This window comes from Trichoplusia ni, chromosome 18 (genome assembly GCF_003590095.1).
Source record: "Trichoplusia ni isolate ovarian cell line Hi5 chromosome 18, tn1, whole genome shotgun sequence".
NCBI classification, from domain to species: Eukaryota; Metazoa; Arthropoda; class Insecta; order Lepidoptera; family Noctuidae; genus Trichoplusia; species Trichoplusia ni.
Genome location: NC_039495.1, coordinates 3,936,369 through 3,958,718, shown reverse-complemented (window position 1 = coordinate 3,958,718; position 22,350 = coordinate 3,936,369). Strand labels below are relative to the sequence as shown.

The window sequence follows — 22,350 nt, the reverse complement described above, 5'->3', positions numbered from 1 at the left end:
ATATGAATCCAACAACGTACAGAAGGTACTCGTCATATGCAGTAAGAAAATAGGCAAGATATATTTCTTTGTGTTTCATTACATAACTAGCTGTTGCTTGCGGATACGCCCGGATGCTTGCTGTAGCTGTGAAAACATTAATCTCCTTGTCCGAAAATGAATAAAAGTAGCCTAAAGTGTGAGCTTCCTTACGCATGACGAGATTACAAAACCCACATGCACACCAAATATGTATATTTTCTATAGCATTTATAATATAATTCAACTTTACAAGTCAGGATCTGTTTTTGTAGTATACCAAAAGACCATAAATAACACAACATTCAATCTAAAGTTACTTTCATCCTTGTAAAAAATATTAAATTTTACTCATTTCCTTGCGTCGCAGTTTCTTGCTACTCGTAACGATCACATCCCTATTGTAAACAATTGCACGCCGGCTGCCTTTCCTGATTAACAATAGATACTTATTAACTTTACGCTGGTTATTTACAACATTTAGTTATTACATAACGGCATTAATATTGTGGGTACTACTGTATATAACTGTACTGAACTTATTTGTGAGAAATTTGTTGTTACCTCAGCTATATATGTAGTTTTGTTAGTGAGTCAAGCAATACGGGAACAACAGACATTGTTATATACCATAATTATTGTAGCTACCCCCCACCGCGTCAGCTCATATTTAAAGATATTCCAATTAAACCGATATTGAATAATTAACTTTGTTTTATATCATTCAAAAAATCTCTAAACAGAATAGATGTATTTTTATAACCTTTAAATAAATCAGTGAAAGTTTTAATAATGTATTTTCTTATATCTCTTTTAATGAAAACCTAACGTATATCTGAAATATTATAAGGTGACGTCACAATCCAGTTTTTTATTCTTTATAACTTGTGCGCTGATATATTCTGACGTATTTCATCCACGAATCAGCTAATCCACTCATAATAAACACGCATGCATCACTTCATTACAATAATCCACAAAAATTGATCACAATTCGATATTAATAGCGCTTCTGCCTATAAAAATAAGGTTGAAAATTAAAATTCAGTACACTAAAAGTCTTGTAGACCACCGTACATTCAAACATCAACCTAATAAGCGCCTTTTCTGTATCAGAATAAAGTTCAAATTCAGTTTTATCTTTTTCAAATTGCAGACTACCGTACATTTTGTCATTGTGTTGACATAATGCGTATCAAGTCGGCTGATAGATAATGATATCTAAGAGCAAAGAGATAATCTTTCACTTGAGATATTGGAAAATTCTCGTCACATTGACAAGAATTATTTCAGTAATATTAAATATTGTAGGTTTATAATCTTCGCACATACGAGAACGAGTATTTTACGAGAAGTTCACAGAATTAAACGGAATAAATGTTTCTTTTGCCCCATCAGCGGTATTACAAAGAGTGTTTTGCGAAATAGATATTTTTTGTTGTCAAACTAAGCTGTGGTGGTGTCAAACAAGATGCAAGACCGCCAGTCAGACCCTACGGAACCAAATAACACACAAAAAGATCGCACTATGCTCCGCTCCTAAGTATGTATTTGAGTAGATTTATTCATATTCAGTACTAATATTCTGAGTAAAACCTAAAGAGCCTACATTTAAAAAAATCATCTATATTATTCCATATGCACCATTTTCTTATTTTCGAAATAAATCGTTTCAAGTTCAATCAACTTTCCCGCGACGGCTCATAAATTTTATATCAACGTTTACGTAAAATAAGCCTTCTGAACCAGCAATAGCTGATTTAAATATTCAAACAATTTTCCACTGCCGCGGTACGTGCATGAAGATATGCGACTATATGCTAATTTTGTTGGTAAAAAAACCTTACTTAGCACGAGTTGAGTAAGCATCAGTTTCTCAAATTATAATGACTTGATTTATATTCAAAGTGAAATAATACACTCTATTTCTCTTCGCAAATTTGTTTATGATGCAGGTCTTACCTAAGGAAATTTTAGTCGAATGATTTGGCCATATGATATATCGTGATGGGTTTGGTTGCCCGAGGTACAGGTTCGATCCTAGCAAAAGCAACCAATATGACTTTTTCAAAGTTATGTATTTTCCAAATAATTAATTAATAAGACAACAGTAATAAAGCTTGGTCAGGTTAACATTCAGAGTAAATCTGGATTTCAATTGAATTCTTAAATTGCCAACCCGCAATGAGCTAGCGTGGTGATTAATGCTCAAACCTACCCTATATGGAACGAGACATATTTCCAGTAATGGGACGTAGCCGTATATTTGGTTCAAAACTATAAAGCTAGCTTATATTCTCACTGGGAGATCGTTTAATTAATAGAGTCATCTCAAAATACGCAAAAAGGACAATCTACGTCGGCTAATTGACTTTTAAAAATTCCTTGAAAGAGCATTTACAAATTCAATCAATCGGACGCAACGTAAGGTAGTACATTTCCTATAAACGACGACCAGCTACATGCGTACCAGCGTTGGCACTGTTTACAAAACAATTCTTTAGAACCGGCCACTTGGTAACACAACACAAAAGTACCGTATTTATAAAACAATTCAACAACAATGAGGCAATGAACTTCTGCCGTTAAGAGTTGAAGAACTACAGGTGTTTGTTCACGTGACGATCAACAGACTTGTCGTAGCCGTATGTAGTGAAGACACTTGGCCAAGTAGCGTTGTAACTTGTCTATTTGGCTAAACATCCCTCTTGTCAAAGCTTATCATGAGACTTCGACCGAAATTTAGCTGTGCCTCTGTTGTGCGATGATCTTGGATACTTAAGCTTGCGATTAGTTTTCATTAGTGCATTAGATACACGCTCTGTGGTGATTGAACTCCCCAACGATTTCAAGTAAGTAACGGGTATCAAAAATACATTCTCCAGAAAAATTACTAGACTACCCCATTATTAATAAATTTGAAGGGTTAAAGTACATCTGTCAACAAAAACTACTTGCTTTAAAATCTAACTAGCCACACTCACTCAATCAAATCTCATCATCGGAGTAATCAACGGCTGGGCATAAGTATCCCTTGATTTATATCATTCCTCTCTATCTCTTTCACTTCGCACTCACTGTATTATCATCTAACCATCTTACTAAACCATCTGACTATCGGAATTCAATTAAATATATTCTGAATTCCAAAAATGTATCATCAGCCTGTACCAGTTCTAATGCTATTGGTATCGTCTTAGAGAAAGAACGATCATTAAAAACCTCAAGTAAACCAATCGAAGCCCATCATCTCCATTATTCAAGCATCTTTTTATGATCAAGCATTTACGGAATCTTAACTCTGTCTTCAACATCCCATGCAACGAGAATGCAACAACAAGGCATGTTAGCAACAACGTGTATGTCCGAGACAAGTGTTATTTACATAGGAATGTATTCCGTACCCACGCGATCGGCACTGAAACCGATTTGTGAGATTATAAGTTGGTGGGCTATGTCGGTTCGTTGGTTAGATCATAAAAGTCAGGAATATTAATTGGTTTCCCATGGATTTAAAAAGAATATTCTATTATACTTTTTTTCACACGCCTATAGTAAAGAGGAAAAATAGTTGTTTGAAAGGAAATATTACAACAATTAATTAATGGCAGTTCCTGATATTACAACGTTTTTTATCTATACTGATATATAAAGCTGAGGAGTTTGTTTGTTTGTTTGAACGCGCTAATCTCAGGAACTACTGGTCCAAATTGAAAAATTCTTTAGACCATTCATCGAGGAAGGCTATAAACCATCACGCTGCGATTACTAGGAGCGAAGATACAATGGAAAATGTGAAAAAAAACAGGGCAGGTATAAATCATAACTTATATCTTTTACCCACGGGGACGAAGTCGCGGGTAACAGCTAGTAACGGTATAATCCTCTTCTTCCTTCGTCGTGAGAAAGGTTAGGTTAGGTTAAGATGAACTTTAGGGAAAAGCAACTGAGAACTGCTGTTCTCCCTTTTTACCGTATAAAAAGGAAGGTGAGAAACTATTACAAACTATTACAAAAATGTCTTTCAAATTAGTCTACAATATATAGGTAGTATCTTTTTAGGACTTTGATTCTGGATAATATACTTACTGGCTTACTCATACATCTCTCAGAACAAGTTCGGGGAAAAAGATTACATATATAAGAAAATATAGATTGAGATGTGTATCATCCAAGTAATATATCAATATGACATGACAGACATTACTACTGTGTAATATTAGTAAAAGAATCTGGTTTATCTGCTCAATGGATTTATAAGATAACGTTAGGCTGAGATCCGAAAAACTTGTAGAATGATCTATATAATATTATCTATATCTTGGTATAGTTAAATCATCATTCGTAAGTAGGTTTTTCTAATAATAGTGAATTTTCTGGTGGATTTGGAAGTAAAGAAAACTCATTTTGACTTATAGAAAACTACCGAAAAGTCAAAAAATATATCAAAAACTCATTCTAGCCTGTTGATAATCCACAATTGGGAAAAATCTCGATGAAAAGAATTTCAAGATTCAAACATTCGATGGCCTATCTTCGCATAATAATCATTGCTGCTTCACCAATAGAACCGTACCTAAGTTGTTCGTAAATAAATTTCTAAACCACTGCGAGTGTTTATTATTAAAGTACATTCAGGTACTTATGCAAATGAAACGTCCGTCAGTTAGACTTTCTTGGCACGATCTACGTCTTCCGGCTCAACAGGCCTGGCAGTCTTCACTGACTGTAATAATACAGATATAAAACCTTTATAGTAAACCTTTTAAGAATCAATCGCACTTTGTTTTTTTTTTTTTTTCAATAGTCTTTTGATTTTTTCAATGATTATAAATAAATTGTCATTGATGTCCGTATGGATTGAGGAGCCACTTTCGATTTAAAAAGGAAGCTCGCCCCCTTATTTAGTAGGAAAGTAAATAATTTTGTAGACCGAATTCTGAAATTTGTAGTATAATATGTCTAAAGTTATGTAACTGTGAATGTGGCTCCTCAATCCAAACATCTGAATTGAGGAGCCACCTGAAACACGGAAAGTATTCCATGTATATTTTTGAAAATTTTGTATCATTTAGTAGCAATTGTGTATAGTGTCTACTAAAAATTTGAGCCCAGTACTGTTTATATTCAAGAATATACAATACTTTTAATGTGGCTCCTCGATCTATACACAAGAGCATGAATTGCCATGAAAGTTATTGGTCAATTTATATTCCACTCTAAAGACATTTAGTAGTAAGTGTGTTCGAATTTGTAGTATATGGACAAAGTAGTAGACTGAGCGAATTTAATAAATAAATGCATTTCATTTGGCTCCTCAATCGTGACGTCTGCATAATAAATAATTGACTGTACCTACCTGAGATCAAAACGGAATAAAATACCAGAGACACTAACATTTAGTATAAACGGTCTACTAAATACATATGCACAGATCAACATTGTATATGTTCGGTATCTGAAAAACAAATGTCGAAAAATTAAATTTCAAAAATGAATCATCCTAGTTTAATTCATATAACATGGTCACCCTAAATAGCGAATTCGTAAGGAATATTTAGAAGTGATTTGTTTTTCAGATACCGAACATATACAATGTTGATCTGTGCATATGTATTTAGTAGACCGTTTATACTAAATGTTAGTGTCTCTGGTATTTTATTCCGTTTTGATCTCAGGTAGGTACAGTCAATTATTTATTATGCAGACGTCACGATTGAGGAGCCAAATGAAATGCATTTATTTATTAAATTCGCTCAGTCTACTACTTTGTCCATATACTACAAATTCGAACACACTTACTACTAAATGTCTTTAGAGTGGAATATAAATTGACCAATAACTTTCATGGCAATTCATGCTCTTGTGTATAGATCGAGGAGCCACATTAAAAGTATTGTATATTCTTGAATATAAACAGTACTGGGCTCAAATTTTTAGTAGACACTATACACAATTTCTACTAAATGATACAAAATTTTCAAAAATATACATGGAATACTTTCCGTGTTTCAGGTGGCTCCTCAATTCAGATGTTTGGATTGAGGAGCCACATTCACAGTTACATAACTTTAGACATATCATACTACAAATTTCAGAATTCGGTCTACAAAATTATTGATTTCCCTACTAAATAAGGGGGCGAGCTTCCTTTTTAAATCGAAAGTGGCTCCTCAATCCATACGGACATTGTCATTTGTTTTTTGACAATTCAATTCAAATCGTTCAGTGGTTCTCTGGGAATGGTAAAGGTTTATTTTTAATTATTGCAACCACCATGACCACATGTTTGTCATTTTTAAGGTTCCTTACCTAAAGGGTAAAACGGAACCCCATTCCTGAGGCTTCGCTGACTGTCTGTTGGTTTGTTTGCCCTGTCAAATAGTCTGCCTCATGATCCGTGCTAGCAACACAGTTGGCGAATTTCTGTTGCCGCTCTAACAACATGTAAAGAAAATAAGTATCCAGGTTAGGCAAGGGATGGTCATAAATTATCAATCTGTTTTCTTAATGGTTAAGTAATTTTTCACCAGCTTGTATCGATCTGCATCCCATCTCATTATTCACCTCTTTAAAAAAAATACCTCCATAAAATACCGATTTTACTAGGCACGTAGTTCCCATCAAAACCTCGCTAAACTTTCTAGTGACGTAACAGATTTCTAGTGGGGTTAACTATGCCTAGCTCAAGGGTGAACAGCTGACCCCGGCCAAGGGAAGGCTGTGACATTACAGCTATCGATAGTCAGGCGATTCTCGTGTAACTTGAACTTTCAATACGTGATGTATGAATTTTACGCTGGTTTTAATTATATTTATACTACAGGCATGTGAATAGGTATAAGTTACTTATCAATTTATTTATTAAATGTGGCTACAAATTGGTATTCATTAATTGCAACTTAGGCGCACCGGAAAAGTAATCCAGCAAGCCATAACGCTGAAGCGACAATCGTTCCCGTACAAAGTTATCTAAAACTACAAGTATTTATTGTCTACAATTTTGAAACCGATTTTAATACTCAACAATTAATTTTAAGTATCAAAATAAATCAGGAAAACGCACAAAAAAAATTACATAAGCCATTAATACATTTAATAAGACAGTAAACAGAAGTAAAACGCACATGTTACACCAGCCGGTTACCTAACTAATAGGATCACAGCTAATCGCCCGTTACATAGAGAAACTGAAGCAGTTACTACCATTTACTACCATTAACTACCATCTGACACGCCAAGGGCAGAGATTTGGTAGCGAATGGTGGAAAAGTAGGTCGGCTTATAAATGATTTTTATTCTTAGGTGTTTTGCATAAAGCAATGGTTAAAAGTAACCGTTTCCTATAATAAAAGTGGTTTTTGTAATGCAGACGTTTTGTTTTTAAGATATAAAAGTTTACTATGCATAGGTATAACAATTATATTGTGGAATTTATATTACCCACACCACGTCTGTAGTAGGGTGCCAAACGCTCTATTATTAACTTTTGGTTCTGGTATTATGAGAAAGATCCTTAAATAAGATACAGACAAAAAAATATACTAGGGTAGAATTAAACAAAAACGGTATTCAACCCTAACCCTATAACGGCCAAAGCTTATCCATTTTCATAGACCTTACATTGGCTGCCGCAGCATAGCTTAAACCAAAAGCTACGTAGATGAAAAACAGCAGGATATCAAGAAAAGCCCAACAATCTAACGAAACTAGAAAATAATATCTTCTTTAAATAAGATAAAACAATTATTAACTGTAATTACACAGTCTTGAACTCGTCTAGACAGCAGTTAGTTAGATCCCTCAATTAACTATGATTTGTCTCGTCGTTTACTGATAAGTAGTAACTACTAGTAACTGTAATATGACGTCACTAATGGGTTATTGTACCTTAACTATGTGTTGTTTTAACTGTACCTAACAAGTTTTAAACTGAATGACGAAGCTTGAATGCGTTGCGTTCTTTGTTGAGGTTAAATTAAATCGGCGCCTGCGCATCGTGTGGGTTAAACTGTTTTTACTAAAGATACATAATAAGTATTTGGTATTATTTGAACGTAACGTTTTACCACAAAAAAATAAACTTTCCTTTTCTTATATTTCGAGGTTTAGACAAGGCTGTCCAGCAGTGGGTGGTGATGATAGGCTGATATAATAAGTATTATTGAAATAACACACTAAACTAATTTTACTATGCCCAACAGGGTCCATTTAAATTGAGCTGTAAACTTAACTTAATTGACCACCTATGAAACATGATAGGTAAGCAAAAAATAATTGAATTGAAAGAAACAAAGGTCTATTCTTCTTATTATTTTTTCTTAGACCTTAATAACGATGGTTATAAACATTAAAACGAACAACTCTTACTCGAACATTCTCTCACCGCTAAAGACCTCAAAACTCCAGATTACGAGGAAACCCTTAACAAACCGCAATAATTACAAAAAGAGTAATAATATAATGCGTTAGTGGCGCCGTGGTTGGCAAAATGCTCGGCAAGGCCATGCCCCCAATATAACGCTCTCTCTTTAGCCGAGACGGAACGCTCGTGATTTAACTATCTTTAAAATAAAACTGAATTGAGGAAGTCATGTTTAAAACAAAGAGATTTTTGTCAGATGTCTAATTTTGTTACTATTTCCATCATTTCAATAATTAGTGACGAAGTTATTGTATTATTTGAGTGGCCTTTTGGTCTAGTGGTTGGTGGCAAGTACTTGGCATTAGATGGTAAGTACTTGGTGTTAGATGGTAAGTACTTGGTGTTGGATGGTAAGTGCTTGGTGCTAGATGGTAAGTACTTGGTGTCGGATGGTAAGTACTTGGAGTTGGATGGTAAGTACTTGGTGTTAGATGGTAAGTACTTGGTGTTGGATGGTAAGTACCTGGTGTTATGGATTATGCTTGGTGTTGGATGGTAAGTACTTGGTGTTAGATGTTAGATAGATTTCATTGTTGGATAGTTTTTTCATTGAGGAGGACATAAAATCTATAATCACACCATAATTAATAGGAGCCGAGCAGTGATGAAAAATCTTACAAATATGGACAGAAGTTTCGTGAACTCTAAAAACTAATCCGATTTCAAAAAATCCTAACTTATATCTTCTACCCACGCGGACAAAGTCGCGGGTAACAGTTATTATCGTTATACAACTAAATACCAGCCGATATATTCGGTGAATATGAATCAGTGTTTTACATTCGGGCCGCGGTATTAGCGACGTGTATGGTAATGAGGCATTGGACAGCTGGCCGTGTGGCTTAAGGATAATGGGCCCAGCTTACTATGTAGGTCCTACGTGATAACTAAATGTAAAAGTCGACGTAGACAGTGTGTTATTTTCAATCAATTATTAAAGTTAGGATAAGAAGTAGAATTACACAGGTCAATTACACTTCGAATAAAACATAACAATATGCCAAAGAAAAAAATTGTAGCGTAAAAAACAGTTATATTATTTCAAAAATATTAGGGTTCCGTTAGAAAATTGCGATATTGTGACACAAGGCGTCATAACTTATATCTTCTAACCACGCGGACGAAGTCGCGGGAATCTGCTAGTGTACAAATAAAGGCATTAATGTAGATAAAGTTGATAATATTGGAAATTGAAAAAAGAAAAATATATTTGCAGTAGCTACTTGGTCTAACAAACTGGCTTTTAACAAATCCAATAAAACAGAAAGCCATATCCCAATACATGACCAGAAACCGCGGCAAACGTAGAAGTAGCAAAAATCTACAATGAAATTTTGGTACCATGGGAAATATACCTCGAATACAAGATTATCACCTTTAAACTTAACAATACCCTGTATAGCCATTGAGATGTAAAACAATAGCCGGCGTACACAATACACTACTGTTAAAACTTGTAACCCAATGCCTTTAAAACTGCCAATTTTGCTCCATAATTGTCTTGGTGCAAAGAAACTTTTGGAGTTTTTATTCCCTTGTTAAGAGCACGTTGGGTTTCAAAACATGGTGGAAATATTGATAAGGGAAATGATAAATAGAATTCAGTTGCAGGGTAAAGCGATGTACCGGAAGGCCATGAATGCGATGGGTGGAAGAAGTGATGATATGATGGATGCGAAAGACAAAAGACAGGATGGTAAAACAAAGGGATTCCTATACCCAGATGTGGGTTATTCAAGGCTGTTTGTAATGATGATGATTGTCCTGTCAAATAAGAACAATTTTTGAATTTCTTATGTTCTTTTACTCTTTGCCGACACTTTTAAAGAGCTCTGAATCTGCTAAGCATTTGCTTTTGATCCTATTGTAATGGGTTTTTGACCTTTCGATGTGATAGTTCCACTTTTTCTTTTATTTCTTGCATATCCTGCATCTTACACAAAAAAAATACAAAAACAAACACTCTTCTGCTAACAAAATGCATTTCCACATTTGAATAAATAAAAAGCACTAAAGCTCTTATAAACGATTATCACAATAAAAAGTACGCAACCATTCTCACACTTCTAAAGCCACAAGACATGAGTCAAAAAACTTTCGGAAACATCCTGATGAGATCATTACACAAATATAACAACCACAAAACGATAAAATGCCAATTTATCATCTACTTATCTTACATGCCCAAACAAGAACTCCCAGGAGGTCAAAAAAGCCATAATTTAAGCCCACACGCTATACCGACCTCAAAAAAACGCCCTAAATTACCAGTTTTACCATGGATTTACCGGTAATATCATATGGTTTGCTTCCGTGGTAATCTTGTATTGTTACAAAACATGTTACGGTAATACGAGGTAATTCATCGTAATTGTCTCTCGAATGCCTGCAGAGTTGCGCGATGGTTGCGCATGAGTTGATTCTTGATCGTAGGATGTTGGTTGCAGATAGCTTAGATAACAGCGTCCTTTTTAGATGGGGGAATTAATTATGGTCTGAATTAATATACTTTAGCAACTATATCCAAGAAAGGATTTTTTTTTGGATTATTGGACATCTGCACATAAATTGTAAATGTCAGAGATATGTAACATTAGGTATAGACGTTACGTTTAACTTATACGTACGGTAACTACGGTACAATCGTTTGGAAACTATAGCCGTAGACAGTGCAAGCTTTTGTTAACGAAGGCCCAATGATCTCTTATGTAAATGTTTAATATTGTTTCTACACTATTTTCCACTAACTTATAACTCCAAATAATAATATAATATATCCTGGGACAACTCACACACGGTAATCTGATCCCAAGCTAAGCAGAGCTTGTGTTATGGTAACCAGACAACTGATAAACTTAATTAAATATTTTAGACGCAATTAAAAAAAAAAAAGCGACGATTTGGCAAATTCCTCCTTTTAGACGTCATTTAAAAACAAAATCAATACAAGCAAAATTTCGCACAAACATTACCACTTCACAAAAACCGTTCAAAATAACAGTAAATCATTTTGGAAGCTGTCCAAACCTGATCGGACGTCTCAAGGAAGTAAGGGCTTGCACATGTAATCGGACTTGTGAACACGTTGGACCGGTCCCCAGGTCAATATCAAGTGGCGAGTAGCGACCGCCACATGTGTGCCACTATTACCAGTTGAGATGTTAAGTTTGTGATGCAGAATTTTGCGTGTGCTTTTTAATAAGGTTTTTTAGATATTAATAACATCTTATTAGAAGGTACATCAGGTACATTGCTGAAAATATTGGATTCGTAGGTATTTATATTTTGTTAATTAAATTTTCATTATAATACTAATTAACTTTTACATATTTGCACAAGTTGAATCTCCTAGTTACTCACAGCAAATTTTGACACGAAACGTGACGTTAAAATTAATCATGTTTCTATTAATCAACTTTGACCAGACGTGAACGTATAATCACGTTTGCCAATTTTGCAATTATTAATTAACTAATTAATATGAGCTTTGGTTCTCAACAATATAATTGTTGCGACCTTGGTAAAGTTGCATCTAACCTCTGCAGTCATAAGGAGTTAAATGTGAATTTTAAATTTTTATTTCTAGCCGACACATACCCATAGCTTTGGGTTATTTTACAACCTATAAATACCTATAACCTTTGGTGGGTAAAAGAATTATCAAATCGATTCACTATTTCCGGAGATTTACCAATAGATACAACGCATCAAACTTTCCCTGGTTCAAATTTGTTGATTCGTACGCATAGCGGTGTGGGTGTAACTTGAACCTTTAGTGTTTTAACCTCAATTTTAACCAAGAAATTAAGTTTAAGATTTTTTGTTTTTTAAACAGGAGGCAAATACAGGTTCGTGTGTAATACCTTAAAATGCTGAGTAATGAGTACACTTATATGTAAAAAATACTGGGTCGTTTGTAACCTTTTGTGTATATAAATAGTGTTATATATAGGATTCTTGCAACATAAGGCTGAAAGAACCCATTTACCTTGTTTACCCGAGTTTACACTCAACTCAACCTAATTTAGTCGACCATACTCGGATATCATATGAAAGCACGAGTCTCACACGGGCGTCAAACCCGCAACAAATAACTGTGACTATTAACATTTGCACGCCGGTTTTCCCTCCAAAATTGCCGGAACTATCGGCGATGTTATTTTACACGCATTTTGTATGGTTATTTAAAGAATCCCAATAAAATCACGCTTTTTAAATATTCTTGTTAAACTTTGAGTTACTAATTGTCTCGTTACTAATTCAATCTCGAGTATATGCGTGCAATTGCAAATCAGTGTTACCAAGATACATTTTGATACGGGCATTTAGAGTGCTTTGCAATTTTGAAAATCTATGTCCCAAGTGATGTAAAATGAAAAAAAATAAAGCAAGAAAGTAAAATTGTTAAGGTCCGCGTTCGCAATTCCTAAAGTTCACTTTATGCTAAAATTCAAGACTTTGGAAAATACTCTTTGAAAAATATAGTCCTTCTAGCACTAGTTTTTCATAAAAACAGTACTTTTATGAATTTATTTAACTAAAATACATTCAAGTAAAATTGGAAACCAAACGCTACTGAGAAAGAAAAAACCAAATGTAATAAATTCATTAATCTTTCAAAAACTATGATAGAAGCTAACACAGTTAAACTATTCAGGCTAAACCACAATAGGTGTCTAGACGCTGGATAACTAGTTATTGACCTGGATAATGTGAACAATGACCAGCTTTAGACACGGGGTGAGGTCGGCTAATAGGCCCGCTGCGAAGGCAAGGCAATGATGAATGAAGTTTAAAAGTGATAGCTACGCAAATAGTTTTTAATATCTGCAAAATAAGGTTATATAGGTGCCTACCACGAATTTTCTTGAGGGCCTTGCAGTTGTTGACAGTGGACTTCATAGCAACTCTTTCTTTTGTTTTAACTATTGCTTTTTTTTATAAATAAATGCTTGAAGTCGTGAGCGTCGAGTCGTAACAAAAAATAAGGATAATAGGGTGGGCCAATCTAGGTACTGTCCAATGTAAATTGACATTCAAAAAATACTTAGTAGCCTTATTTTGAATGAATGTATTTTGTTTTTTATGAAATTGAAGGGATCAGAAAGGAACTATATGACTTTATTTAATTTGCCTGTTTAAAATACCATTTTTGTGGTCGATTTCGACTGTTATTAGGTATCAAAATGACCCAGTATTTTACGTGAAACGACTGCTTGTCTGACCTTTACAAGATTCACGAACCATTGGATAACACGGTAACCCTTCGGGAGGTCAATATTGTACATTGCCATAAACGCAATATCTGGGTCAAATAAAGAGTCTTATGTTATTTGCATGTTGCCTTAAGGATGGAATCTTTAGGATGGTAGTTCTGTTTTAGTTTAGAAATATTTATAGAACATTGTAATTCTAAAGAAAACGATTAAAGTGTAGTGTATTATGACAGTTACATTCGAATTTTCAAACAATAACCATGTAATGACTGCAGCAAAACCTCTTTTCAGAAGATCCTACTCGTTAAAAAAGTAAAGACGCAATAACAACAAAAAAATGTACCACCAAGTTTCAAACCTGCTGAGGACGACAAAAGGTGCCCAAAAAATAAGTGTTAATTATCACTAACTACCCAACAAAGAACATAAAAATAACCGCAAAACCATTCTCCAAAAGTCACCAGCTTTTGGTCTACATTAAAAAAAACACGGCGCACAATGGATGCCCAGGCGCCGCAGGTAGCGCCATAAGACGACATCATCTGTGTTGAATGTGACTTGTGGAGGAGATTTGTAAACTATTGTAGTTTTAATTGCAGGATAAGATGCAGCGCAGACGACAGACTATCCGTGACGCACTTTTTAGTCTGTGAAATTAGAATCTATGTAATTAAATGCAGTAACGCACACGCCTGTCAGGCAGATTTTTGAGCGCCGCAGACTTGATCGCATAAAAAGGGTGCCGTCTGCACTGCACCTAAGGCCTGATTCGCACGGGAGCTTTTTTAACGCGCGTTAAAAAAGCGTTCAAATAGAACAAATGCATTTCCAAGTACTTGTTCAAACGTCCGTGCTTTTAAAACGCGACGCTTTTTTATCGAGTAGTGTTACATTTTCAGCGCTGGGCGTTGGGCGCTAAAGAGAATAGTCGTAGACTCTGTCTACTCGTTAATGAAAGAAGTCTCTTTGTTCTTCATTTGTTTCGGTAGTGGTTGGAAATAGGTCAACTGCTTGTGTGCAAGATTAAATAGGATTGCAAATTGGGACCAACCGACAAATGTTTGTTCCAAATGTTGTAGTGCAGTATCTTAATCAAATATTTGTAAATCTCAAAGGGGTTAGACTAACATTTGGATAAGATTATACATAATGTATTCTCATCGGGAGAATTTAAAGATTTGTAGCTTATCATCCGTTTTTTTATATTGTTCCTTTCTTGCATAAGTACCTAAGTGTAGTAGTAATATGTAAGCACTTACTATTGTATAAGTCAGTAAATGAAATAATGACACATTTTTCTGCAACTCAAGTCGTAAAAAATTACAAAACATTTTCAAAATAACTTCAAAAGAATGTTTAGTTATCAGATGCACTTATGTAGATAAAACGGTGTTGTGAAATATTTATTGTAACATGAGTAATGTTATCAAACTTATACTAGATGCGCAAATCTATACTAATATATAAACCTGAAGAGTTTGTTTGTTTGTTTGTTTGTTTGTTTGAACGCGCTAATCTCAGGAACTACTGGTCCAAATTGAAAAATTCTTTTTGTTTTGAGTAGACAATTAATCGAGGAAGGCTTTAGGCTATAAACCATCACGCTGCGACTAATAGGAGCGAAGATACAATGGAAAATGTTAAAAAAAAACAGGACGGGTATAAATCATAACTTACATCTTCTTCTACCCACGGGAACGAAGTCGCGGGCAACAGCTAGTCGTGAGATAAAAGGCTAGATGCCAATAATGTGACTCATGAATATATTTTTCCGGAAAAGCATGAAAGCAAAGGCTGAACCCGCGATTCAATTGCCATTGTGGACGTAACGGTGGACTGCCAGGAAAACAATGTATCCTCTAACAAGCTAACGATGCTAAGGAATTGATGTAGGTAGCGTAAGCCTTCGCAGAAATCTTTGTCCAAGAGTGATCGTAATAACCACGTTGAGATGATGTTGATAAACGTCGGAATAAACGCGGGTAAAACAGTTCAGTTTTAAAAGTTAATTAGTTTTCCAATGACCGAGGGGTCTTAGAATAACTTACGTTATTGCATCTTAACTTTATATTAACAGCTTTTTTAAACCTTCTTTGAATACCTTATTATATAACGTACGAAACAGTAGTAGTAGCCGAGTGGTGTAGGTTCTAGGCGCCACGTACGCCACGTGTCGTTTCAAGCATTAGTGTGATCCTCATGTGAAAAATTTATCATCCATAGTTGATACGTTCTACAATTTCCTACACTCCACGAGCCAATCAATACCAAACTTTACACTATTATCTATACGATAATAAATTTCGTTGCCAATCTTTTATCTCGCTTTATCAAGAGTGGTACAGTGAGCGTCACCTTGGCGAATGAGAACAGCATCTCGGAGTAGGCGCTGATTAGATAACATCACAACTTCTTATTGATAATTATGTCAGATGTGACTGACACTGGAATGTGGAAAAGTGACAAGATGGCAGGCAGTAATGCAGTAACAATATATTTATTCAAGAATAGATGGGCTACAACTATTTCTTTAATATCTGAACATGTTCTTGATGTTATATTTCAGTGCTTTCTCATTAGAGTCCCTACTCGAGTATACTTCTAGTGATTTGGTTATTCTTCATTTTAAACACACAAATTTTAAGCGGTTCGGCAGATTTTTATCGAACATATCTAAGAACATTCGCACATCATTCACCTTCAATACAAAACAAAACAAACTGAAACCGCTCATCACTCCCTAGGGGAGTTTCAACAAGAAATGCGGTAAACCAACCCTAGTATACGCATACCACGTAGATAATATGAATTTGAGGTAGACAATTTAAAACATACAAAATGCATAGATAGTCGAGTAATGTAGGTCACCACAACACCCTATGTTCGATCCCCGCGTCCGACAATCATTTAATTTTGTGCGATCCACGGATGCTTGTTCTGGGTCTGGGTGTCTCGTACATCATCATCGGCTAATTGGGGAAAAGGCTACTTTTCCCCAACTATGTTGGGGTCGGCTTCCAGTCTAACCGGTTTCAGCTTTCAGCCGAGTACCAGTGTTTTACGAAGAGCGACAGCGTATCTGACCTCCTCAACCCAGTTACCTGGGCAACACGATACCCCTTGTCAGACTTTTCAAGCTTCTCACTACCTGTAATGACTGACAAAGATGTAGGAATAACAGCCAGTGTCTTGTACATGTGACTTCAAAATTTGTGAAACCCCAGGGACTCAAGTATAAAATTCATTAATGCGTTTTGTTTTGTTTCATCGTCTATCAATGGTATCTTAAGAGTAATTCACGCTGTGTGTCACTTCTTTATATATTCCTGAACTATTATTCAAAATCATGACCAGTTTATGACCAACTCTACAACGTTAATTTAAACGCGTAAATATTATTCATGAAACAGAGTTAATTACGTGACTCATATTGTTATCTTGTTTTAATATCGATAGCGCTACGCAAGTATATACTACATCGCTGTTTATTAACTTTCCCATTTATCTGATACGAAAACTGAGTAATATGTGTTTTAGTTATAATGGTAGTATGGTAGGTATATTTCCTAGAGAGAATAACAGGATAAACTTTATCGAACTTCGAATGTACTTGGGTACAGTGAAATGAAGTTAAGTTTAATTGGCCCTTTATCGAACTATTTTAAAAGACTCTGAATGTACAGTGAAGCAGAGGTAAGATTATTTGGCACTTTGAATATTATTCGAGAATTAAGAATTTATTCAAATAAAGATAAAGATAAAAGATATTTTTATTTTTTAAAACATAAGTATACATACATAGTGTGCATGCAGGGTTTAAAATGAAAAAAAAAGTAACAGTCATGTTTAGCCATTACAGCATACAAATATAAAGACAGAAAAAATACAATACAATAAAATGTTTGTAAATTACAAAAACGGTCACGTACACGGATTTGTACGGAACCCTAGGTTGAAGACTAAAGATAAACAAATCGGTAACAAGAAATGTAAACAATTCAACTGTGCAGCTATCACCGTTCATGAGACATAGCTTGGTGACGGACGGACGGACAGCGGAGCCTCAGTCATGGCAATCCATTAAAGATGTCTAATTTTAAAGTATATTCGCGATTAATTAATTAACTTACAATGTATTTAAACTAGAAACTAACTCTAAGGTTTAATATAACTGCAGGTGGTTAAGCAATTAGTTAAAACATCTAACTACACCATTGTTAGGCCATTATAACAATACTTTAACTAATTAGATCTTAACAAACCATTACCTATGATATGATGGGGTTTGATAATTATAATTGCATTTAAGTAAGATACTCGATTCAGTATTTTTATGACAGTTTATAAAACTGGTCAAGTCCGAGTCGGATCCGCGACTCTTAGAGATCCGTACAAATATGATAGAGCAACAAAATTTGGTCACCATTCAAATTTATGACCGCACCAAACGTAGCTTAACCTCGATTTTTATTTTAATTAACATAACTATAAATTATAACTATGCTTCTAGCTATCATAGTTTATAAGATCACTGATCATCGCAGCCTTAATAGGGGCTAATTTAAGGTTTAAAGTAAAAAAAAAAGATCATTTTTACCCAAATCCTAGAATATTCGAAATACTACAACTGAGGGTAGTTTTTGTTTACATGATGATCTGTCGCACTGGGCACTGTTCGCACAAGTTATGTAAAATACGTAAAAACTAGGACATAGGTAATTATCTACAACACCTATGTTTTAATGAAAGATGACCCATTGTCCAGTATAAGTGTTAGAGTTTCGAAATCAATGTATATATGTAATATTGACAAAAACATCCCAAACCTAGCTACTTTCATTATTTGAAATTAGATAACCATCCCATTCCCTCACAGTTTTATAAAGACAACGCAACAACCTCAAAAACTAACAAAAAATACGTGAAAACGCATGACCGCCTTAACCTGCTTTACAATATTAAATCACCTACTTTAAAGGAACAAGAAGTAATTAACGAATACTCGATCATAATAAAATATTAATTGTTTTGTTGAAGGAAGTAATAAGCATTGAATGAAACCTAAAATATATAATATACAGCACAAACATTTCATAACAAAGAAAGGACATAAACAAAGAGTATAAATTGCACAATTTTAAAACCACAGACCGACCAGTCTTTCTAAAAAATAGAACGATCACAACATAAGATACGAATCAAACCTTATCACGATCAGAGTAAAGTTCAAAATCAATTGTATAAAAAGTAAAAACAGCTAAAATACTGAACATCGCGTGTTTGAATAGGTAACAAACAGTGAAATTGATTGGCTCACCTCTAGTTTTTTCGAGTACTCTTCCGTCACGCGCTCTTGTTCTTTCTTGAGCTCCTCGTTCTTGTCCAACAGCGCCTTCCCGAGCTCGGCGGCCAGCAGGAGGTCGGACTCCTTCTGCTGCAGCTGTGACCACAAGTCCTGCTCCTGCCCCGCCTCCATGGCTGCGCCAGCCTGCCTCGTCGCCGACATTTCTCTGACGTACGCCTCTAAATCCTCATAAAAGTGTTCGTCTGACAAGCTCAGTGGTATCGCGTTCCTAGTCCCGCTCTTGCTCCTGCTCCTCCTGTGCTTGCTGATCGGTGTGGACGTCCGAATGTTTCCTTTCCCCACAAACTCAGTTTCGTCAGTTATAAAGTTCGGCGACTTGTTACGGTCCGGCGGCTCGGCTCTAGTGTTGTGTGTACTACTTCTACTAATATGTGCACTAAATTCACCGGCCATTTATCCTGACGAGTCTATACAACAATTAGTGTACCTAACTTTGCACTATTTTGGTGTAGTTGTTCTTTTTGAATATCTTGTCGATAGCCTGTTGGAACTTCACAGTTTTAGGGAGTTTTATTTTGAATATGTTCTTGTTTATGTCGAAATCCTTTTTTAATGCCATTATAACAAGTTGTGTATCACAATAGTAACATTTCCGGTTCACTGGCACTCACAACACAGCACTATTATGTCGATACACTCGCGGCGCGCGGCACAGATGTTGCCTCGACAACGGAGCGGACACAACAGACTGCCTGCGAAACCTTCGAGCCAGAACAGCCCGCCACCGGCACAGACTGGCCGAGCGGGCAGAGGCGGGGATAGGCACAATACAAGTGGAGCGCGTAACGTAATGACATTTCATAGTCATTGCAGGCAAGACACATCTTTAAATGGCTTGAACATAGTAATTCTTTTCAGTTGTTCCAGCTTATTAATCAATTTCAACGTGTCGTTTCGGTGTAACGGTTATCTCGAGTAAGAGGTAATGTTTATTTGCCCTTAATCTTAACACGTTATTGAAGAATTTAGCTCTTATAAGAGTTCCTAATTAGAAAAAAAAAGTATTTAATGCCTTGAAATTAAACTATTTTTACGGATTTTATCGCGGTTTAATTTTTGATTTTAGTTCCCGAAGTTTCGGCCGTAAAAGTAGTTTCATTTCAATGTCTAACATTCGCGTAACCCTACGATACCTCTATCAAATGCCTTTCATAGATATCACATGTCATACAATAAATAGTTCCGGAAATAGAAATGAATAATGAAAGCAAATATAATCATATTTATTGTATTTGTAAGCGTGATAAGAAGAAAACCGATATAAATCCATTATTCAAAACAGAATTTTAATGAAATATATGGATTCACAAAAGTAAAAACAATATGGATCATCAAATAAATAAAAATTGGGAAATCGTAAGTAACCAGTTTAACATACTTAGTCACACTTAGCAAGAGCATTCCAAAAACAAACAGAACATCACATCTACAATCAAACAAATAATCTAATCTTTGGCACAAATCAACACGTGCGTCAGAGCGAGACGGCCACCGAAAGGTAACACCGAACCTCCGCGCGAGACAAGGACAGCTATACTTTAACCAAGGTGATACAAAGAGAGTGGTTTAAATGTCGAAATATTTTTATTTTTATTGTTTCTAAACGTCAGGAAGTGATCTCATAGTGATCCTATAATATTTGCATTGAAATTAAGTAAGTATTATTAGAAAAATAGCACCTTATATCTGATTTTGTAGTGGAGATCAAGTTACAAAGGAAAGGCTTTGTAACTTTTCGCGGCCGTAGAACTCGTATCCTAGAACAAAGGGAACCAGTATACCTTTCAGCGGGATCTGTGACTTTATGGGATAAAGTTTTAGACTCAAGAGTGTTTGACTCTTTGACTGGCCTGTTGGTTTAGTGGTTAGTGACCCTGACTGCTATACCGGAGGTTCGATTCCCACCCAGGACAAATGTTTGTGTGATGAGCACGATCATTTGTTCTGTGTCTGGGTGTAATTTATCTATATTATGTATGTATTTAGAAGTATATAAGTATGTTTATCAGTTGTCTAGTACTCATAACACAAGCTCTGCTTAATTTGAGACTAGATGCTGTTGTGTGAATGCTGTCCTATATTATTTGTCCAAATATATTATTTATTTATTCATAAAAAATCTCGAAAAATTCACGGTCTTCAGACTTTTTGGGTTCAAAGATTTTTAATAAATCCAAGAATCAAAACGCTTATATATTAATTCTAAGTAAACCTTTAAACGTAGGAAATCGTCGTGAAGTAGGATTTCCTCGTCGCGTGGGAAATAAAACACTGCGTTTTTATCGATAGATCATTATATATTCTAGTTAGAAAGACATTTTACTGAAGTACAATCATTTTGCTGCATTACTTGAGTTTCCGTATAATTAAAGGATTTCTGGTAAAAGAAACATTATATGCAGTATATCATCCAATCAATCGTATCTAAAAGGAATAGAAAGCAATAGAATAAATTGAAATGCACCAAACTACTGGGCGTACATAGGTCTAAGGCAAAAAATGCTGCCACTACTCCAATGTCTGTAGGTACTCAAATTACCTTTGTGATTTTTTTATAGTTTAGCAAAAAAAAATAACAGAAAACAACCCTTAATCCGACGCGGTTAACCTGATTGGCGTAATTGAAAATGTTTCTATTAGTTGTCCTAAAATTAAACAAAAATATATGGATAGCATCCAGATCCAAAAGTTTTGTGCTCCCTTCTGTTATTCCGAGCCCCCGGACATCAGGGAACTCACCGGGATAAAACCTTCTTGGAACGACCTCAAATCTTTTTTCGGCTACTATAATCATTTACCGTTCACGGTACTCTTACTCAAAACAGCTGAAGTAAACTAGAAACTCCAGATGAAAGTGTTGATTGCACGCTTGTTAATCGACGCATGAGCAAGCCGAAGTGTGGTGGGAACAAAAACGTGATTATAATAATTAGATGAGGCTTTTTGACGGCACGTTAACTTTGGTAAGGTTTTTGTAAGTATTCTAATCGACTTAGTACAGATAAGTGAATGTGAAGCCATGGAAAACGTCTTAATGTATGACGTCTGAACATATTGTTAGTTTAGACACGTATTTGGGTATGAAAAATATGTGTTTTATATTTATTCTTGCAGACGAAGCCGTTTTACTTATTTTTAAACACTACTGACAAATGGAGAAGGAAAACATCGGGAGGAAACCTGGATTCCAGATGACATCGCCGCAATGAGCTAGCGTGGTGATCGATGCTCGAACCTTGTGCCCAACAGTCTTAGATAGGCTGGTATTATAATAAGTGGTAGGAAGATATTGATCTGTTCTTGATGGTTTCATATTTATAATTCTT

General features: G+C 35.3%; 1 protein-coding gene across 1 annotated transcript in view; it reads right to left on the bottom strand.

The window, feature by feature from the left end:
* LOC113503219 (bicaudal D-related protein homolog) overlaps positions 1–19,701 on the bottom strand; it is a 128,399-nt gene extending 108,698 nt beyond the window's left edge. The window contains exon 1 of the mRNA XM_026885111.1: positions 18,977–19,701. Coding sequence (XP_026740912.1) covers positions 18,977–19,417 — 441 coding nt within the window. The 5' untranslated portion in view covers positions 19,418–19,701. The remainder of the gene's footprint in view (positions 1–18,976) is intronic.
* Between the last annotated feature and the right edge of the window lie 2,649 nt (positions 19,702–22,350).